The sequence below is a fragment of the Sapajus apella genome, unplaced genomic scaffold (assembly GCF_009761245.1).
Source record: "Sapajus apella isolate SASKATOON/1434 unplaced genomic scaffold, GSC_monkey_1.0 scaffold49, whole genome shotgun sequence".
Taxonomy (NCBI): Eukaryota; Metazoa; Chordata; class Mammalia; order Primates; family Cebidae; genus Sapajus; species Sapajus apella.
Window position 1 is genome coordinate 466,759 of NW_022436989.1, and position 3,773 is coordinate 470,531.

Below are 3,773 nucleotides of genomic sequence, written 5' to 3' on the forward strand. Positions count from 1 at the left end.
TGATCATTATAATCTCAGTGTATTTATGTGTGTGACTGTGTGTCATTGTGCATATTTGTGTGTGTTTGCATGCTATATGTATCTTATTTGTATATGTTGTTGTACTTGCTTAAAATTCTGTTGATATTTGACTCAAGACTAAAATTTATGCCTTAAAAAACTCCAGTTTTTTTAGGTGTACTGTGCAAAGTTGTTCCCTGATGTCTTCTGCCCAGAGTAGAGTTTCTAACACTCCTCCACCAAGAAGTTTGTCAGGATTCTAGTTTTTTTTTTTATTTTTTGTTTTTTGGCAATTGGACTTTCCCCCAAATTCATTCTTCTGAAGGATCCATAAAGCAAGTACAATGTTACCCTAAGCACTAGAGAAGGAAATGACAAAATATGTAACCTATTTGGTAAGGAGTCTGCTTTAACTAAAGTATTCTGAAATTAGGTGAAGAGGCAAAAGAGAATGGATGACAATGAATATTGAAAATCAAGAGTGTGAATTAACATGACTTTGGTTAAAGGGACATAGCAATAAGGACTCACTCTGGATTTCTAAATAAAAGAATCAAATAATGATAATTGACAAAAGAAGTTTAACTTGCTGTTAGTGCACACACATTATTTAGGTTTCTCAAAATGAGAGACAGGCTGCTGCAGTTTTAGAAGTAAATCTTACAGAATAAACAAGGGTTGGATGAAGCAATTCATGTGTGCACTACCAGCACTTTGCAAGACCGAGATACTGGAGGATTGTTGAGGTCAAGAGTTCAAAACCAGTCTGGGCAACATAGTGAGACTGCACGTCTACAAAAATAAAAAAACCAGGTGCGGTGGCATGAGACTACTCAGGAGGCTGAGGCAGGAGGATCACATGAGCCCAGAAGTTCAAGGGTGCAATGTGCTATGATCTTGCCACTGCACTCCAGCTTGGGTAAAAAAGAGAGACCTGGTCACTCAAAAAATATATATGTAAATATGTACATATAATAGATCATCCTATAAAGATAATACTAATGTTTGCAAATATAAATCTAAATGTAGGCATTTAGATTGACTTTCTATGCATATGTATTCAAGATAATATCTGACTTTGATTATATCTAAATTTGTGTCAGGCAGTAAAACATTCATATTCTATTAAAGTTGCAACAGAGATATATTTCTTATAAATTTCCCAGAAAAAAAATCTGGTCAGAAATGTTGGTCTGTTGATCTCAGCAAATGTTTATCTCTGGGTAGGAAAATAAGATTTCTTTTTTCAAAATAGGTAAAATTCAGATTAACAAAGGCTAAGTACAATAAAATATTTTGAGAGAGAAACATAGAGACCATATTCACATAATTTGTATTACAGTATACTGTATACTTGCTCTATTTTATGTTACTCTTGTTAATCTCTTACTTGCCTTATTTAAAGTTAAACTTTATCAGAAGTATGTATGGACACAAAATAATAGTGTATATAAGGTTCAGCATCAACCTCGGATTCAGGCAACCACTGGGGGTCTTGGAATGCATCCCCTGCAGATAATGGCGAATTTCCATACTTCACTTACCCTTGTGTCTCCCTTCAGGAAGGATTGTAGGAATGCCCCATGAAAAACTACAATCAAACATCAACTGATTTCATCTTATTGGGGTTGTTTCCACCACCAAGAATTGGCCTTTTCCTCTTCATTCTTATTGTTTTCATATTTCTAATGGCTCTAATTGGAAACCTATCCATGATTCTTCTCATCTTCTTGGACACCCATCTCCACAAACCCATGTATTTCCTACTTAGTCAGCTCTCCCTCATTGACCTAAATTACATCTCCACCATTGTTCCTAAGATGGCATCTGATTTTCTGTATGGAAACAAGTCTATCTCCTTCATTGGCTGTGGGATTCAGAGCTTCTTCTTCTTGGCATTAGGAGGTGCAGAAGCACTACTTTTGGCATCTATGGCCTACGATCGTTATATTGCTATTTGCTTTCCTCTCCACTATCTCATCCGCATGAGCAAAAGAGTGTGTGTGCTGATGATAACTGGATCTTGGATCATAGGCTCTATCAATGCTTGTGCTCACACTGTGTATATACTCCATATCCCTTATTGTCGATCCAGGACCATTAATCACTTCTTCTGTGATGTCCCAGCCATGGTGACTCTGGCCTGCATGGACACCTGGGTCTATGAGGGCACAGTGTTTTTGAGCACTGCCATCTTTCTTGTGTTTCCATTCATTGGTATTGCATGCTCCTATGGCCAGGTTCTCCTTGCTGTCTACCGCATGCACTCTGCAGAGGGGAGAAAGAAGGCCTATGTGACCTGCAGCTCCCACCTCACTGTAGTAACTTTCTACTATGTGCCTTTTGTCTACAACTATCTATGTCCAAGATCCCTGCGATCTCCAACAGAGGACAAGGTTCTGGCTGTCTTCTACACCATCCTCACTCCAATGCTCAACCGCATCATCTGCAGCCTGAGAAACAAGGAGGTGTTGGGGGCCCTGATATGAGTGAATCGGAGAATCTGCTCTGTGAAAATGTAGAAACACTTTGTGCCTAAGGTCACAGAACTCAGGTATGTGTCCATTCAGCAGTATATAGCAATTAAAATATTATTTCACACCTAGAGTGCAGGAGTAAAAGTAACTAAGGGAAGAAGAAAATCACTGATGTCTGGAAAAAAATAGTTTAACAAATATGTATACAATTTTAAACAACCTTTTTGCTTCATGACATTTTTTCCATGAATTTTGAAAGCACATACTTTTAATATGTTGTTAATGAGAATGTTTTTGTCATTTTGGTCATGCAGAAATGGAAATGAAATTTATCTAACTGATGTTAGTACTCAGCATAACAATTTTATTGCTGTCACTTTATATGCCTGTAATTTTAAATTCACTTTTTTGTTTATGTTGAAAACAAAAAAGGTTTCTTGACTTGGTGAATCTAATTGAAAGCTGTAAGATGCCTTGTCGTTCTTATCTTTGACACTTAATGTACCAGTTACTCTTTCTTTTGATTTAGGGAACTTATTATTACAGGGATTTAGCAGAGGGATCGTCAGGGATTCTTAAGTCCTGATACCACTCTAGATGGCCTATAACAAGTTTACGTTTTTTTATAAGGGAATGAATCCCAGGAAATAATTTAACATCAGGCATATTTTAGATCAACAATAAGGACTGAAATATTCCAGCAGTAATAAAAATGATTACCTGTAGGTCTTTAACCCGTTTTTGAGTTGATTTTGGTACAGTGTAAGAATTAGCAGTTTACTTTCATTTTTCTGATGGTAATTATCCAGCTTTCCCAGCACCATATATTGAAGACACAGTCTTTTTCTCAATGAATGTTCTTGGCACTGTTGTCAAGTATCAGTTGACTCCATCAGGCACAGAAAGATTTTGCATATTCTCATCTCCTATGTGAGAGCTAAAATTTTAAAAAATGGAACTAGGGGAAACAGAGAATAGACTGATGGTCACCAGAGGGTGGGAAAAGTATAGGGGAGGGTTAATAAAGTGGGGATGGTTAATATCTGCAAAAACATAATTAGGTAGAATGAATAAGAGCCAGTGTTTGGTAGCACAATAGAGTGACTATAGTAAACAATAATTTATTGTGGAATTTATTGTATAAATTAGAGAATAACTAAAAGTGTGGAATTGGAATGTTCTGAACACAAAGAAATAATACATATTTGAGGTGATGGTTATCCCAATTATCCTGATTTGATCATTACATGCTGTAAGCTTTTATCAAAACATCACATACACTCTGTAATTATATAT

General features: G+C 36.4%; 1 protein-coding gene across 1 annotated transcript; it reads left to right on the plus strand.

The window, feature by feature from the left end:
- The first annotated feature begins 1,301 nt into the window (after positions 1-1,301).
- Positions 1,302-2,522, plus strand: LOC116526165 (olfactory receptor 2L8). Its single transcript, XM_032242468.1, has one exon. It carries the CDS (start codon positions 1,584-1,586, stop codon positions 2,487-2,489), a length of 906 nt encoding a protein of 301 aa, XP_032098359.1. The 5' UTR covers positions 1,302-1,583; the 3' UTR covers positions 2,490-2,522.
- Positions 2,523-3,773: the final 1,251 nt, after the last annotated feature.